This window comes from Sinocyclocheilus rhinocerous, unplaced genomic scaffold, assembly GCF_001515625.1.
Source record: "Sinocyclocheilus rhinocerous isolate Xijiao unplaced genomic scaffold, SAMN03320098_v1.1 scaffold159, whole genome shotgun sequence".
Classification (NCBI taxonomy): domain Eukaryota; kingdom Metazoa; phylum Chordata; class Actinopteri; order Cypriniformes; family Cyprinidae; genus Sinocyclocheilus; species Sinocyclocheilus rhinocerous.
In genome coordinates, this window is record NW_015666558.1 from 103,914 (window position 1) to 106,236 (window position 2,323).

The window sequence follows — 2,323 nt, forward strand, 5'->3', positions numbered from 1 at the left end:
AAAAAAAAAAAAAAAAAGACGCTGATTGTTTCTTTAAAAAGATAATTTATTTTCTGCATTTCGTTCAAGTACAAAAAAAACGGAGCCCATTGCATTTGAATATCAAATAAATAAGATGCATGGAATATGCATATGATTGTTTAAAAAATAAAATAAAAGCACCTCTTCCATTTGATCTAAGGGAACAATAACTGCATCCACACATCTTTGAACAATCCGGCACTTGAATAACAGAAAAACATCAAGTTTGTTACATGGAAAATAGCTGCCACATTTGGTTTCCATGAACCTGAGGTAAACATTTCAACAGCAGCCCGAAAACTCCTGCTTCACTAGAACACCAGCAAAAGTGCAACATAAACAGACCAAACTGTATTACAAAGTCTTTTTTATACACCCTACATCTGCATTACAAATGCCCTGCGAGTTGGTAATTCACTGCTTTAAACAACAATCAGGCCTCTCACGAGACCAAACAGCTTCATTTTAAAACCTAGTAAAAGTTCATGACATCTCCGTCTCAGCATTCTTCAATCAAAAGCTCTTCGGAGCTGTACAGTTTTCTTTTAATAACTCTAAATCCAGTGCTCAGTTTAAGTGCACGTCTAACAACCGGAGACGAAGGCGATCTGCCAGCGAAAAGCCCCTGGAGTTTCGGCCAAAAGCCCTGGGAGTCGAGCCTCAGCACGAGTGTGAGCTGGAAGGTGGGCACTAGATACGGGTCGACGGAGATCTGTCCCACAGCTTCGCAGCTGCCATCCTGCTCCACGCAAAGGTCAACGAGGGCACCGCGAAGGCCGCAGGGCTCGCTGACCGACAGGTGCACCAGCTCCTGGCCGATGTGCTCCAGGAGCGTCTCGGGAATCAGCAGCTTGGAGCAGTGCAAGACGCCGTCTTTGGCATCGGTCAGGTTAAGTGCGATGAGCTGCACCACTTCTTTGCACAACACCTCTTCGGTCGGGTCAAAAAATAAGTCTGATTCGGACAGATCGGCTAGGGATATGGAACCTGCGGGAGATGAATGCAAGCATGCATTAGACTCGAGAACTTGCGTGAGAACTTGAAACCCAAGTTGGAAAACGTATGCATGGAAGCTTGTGCAAGAAGTGCGTGTTTACCTGCATCAGATGCGTCGTCTGTGCTGCTGTGATTGTCTGAATCGGAGTCCAGGCTTTGGCTGCTGTGCAGTTTCTGCATCAGGTTGCTCCAGGACAAGCGTTTGGATGGAGCGTCAGATGTTGGAGTGGATGGGAGACTTGAGTCTTCAGATGAAAGGCTGGAAATCAGCTGCTCCTGCATTGTTGTGTCTTAGAATGACTGTAAAAGAGAAGATTTGGTTTTATTATTCATGCACCAGACAAAAGCAGCTGGTGCATTGCAAAAAACAAAACAAAAAATTGAGTATTTTTGGCTTTTCCAGTACGAATCAAGATGCATTTACAAGCAAAATGACTAGAGATATAAAGTCTTGCATTCTGAAAAATGTATTAAGTTTATGCTTTTGTATTGGAAAATTACTTTATGCCTAAAACAAGACAAGAATCTGTCAATAGGGTGAGAAAAATAAGCATAAACTCACTAAATATTGAGATTTAGTCTGAATACAATGTAAAGTCATTTTGCTTGTCATCTAAAAATGCTTGGATAATTGTTACTAGAAAACAAGACAACACTAAGCAAGAAAATCATCTCTGCGGAGTAAACAAGTCAGTCAACAAAGAACAAAGTATTGTCATTTTAACTAAAAAACACATGCATCAGCCAGTTATTTGACTGATTTTGCAGTGCTGATGTTATGAATATTGCAGCAAATAGTGATGATCAGAAATGCAGCATACTTTTGTGTTGCATTGTACTCGAAGGTTTGAAAGAACAATGAAGACAATAAAAACAGCGCTGTTTAAACACTGAAAATCCTCAAATAAGACACTTACCGATATTCAGTACTGTAGATCTTCAGGTGGGATGAATTGTCGGTAGGTTTCCGCAGATAAAATAGTCCAAACAAAGACCAGCGACCAACAAAGCCGTGTGAGAAGCGGAGTAAGTGCAGCAGCTGTTAGTATCTGCAGTGAGTTCTGCAAACACTGACGCAACCGTTTCTGCGCCTGCTTATATACCCCCTGGCCACGCCCCCTGCAAGTTTCCAGCCAATCGGCGTTTGTGTCACGTCTTTCGCGTCCCAAGTTCGCCTGGTAACACGAAGCAGCGCTGATCAATGAGAGCGTGCTATTGTCTGCGGTGGAGGAGGCGCATTTCTCACATCACCTTTTGTCTTTAACTCAGGACATGCAGTGGCGAAGCTCACGTCTGCGCATTTGTT

At 42.9% G+C, this 2,323-nt stretch overlaps 1 protein-coding gene across 1 annotated transcript; it reads right to left on the bottom strand.

Moving 5' to 3' along the window:
* Positions 1-373: 373 nt before the first annotated feature.
* On the bottom strand, positions 374-2,076 carry LOC107732761 (DNA damage-inducible transcript 4 protein). The gene is made up of 3 exons (XM_016544183.1): positions 1,935-2,076; positions 1,119-1,317; positions 374-1,008 (listed from the first exon to the last, which is right to left on the bottom strand). The coding sequence occupies exons 2-3, from the start codon at positions 1,297-1,299 to the stop codon at positions 521-523; spliced, it is 669 nt and encodes a 222-aa protein (XP_016399669.1). The 5' UTR covers positions 1,300-1,317; positions 1,935-2,076; the 3' UTR covers positions 374-520.
* Positions 2,077-2,323: the final 247 nt, after the last annotated feature.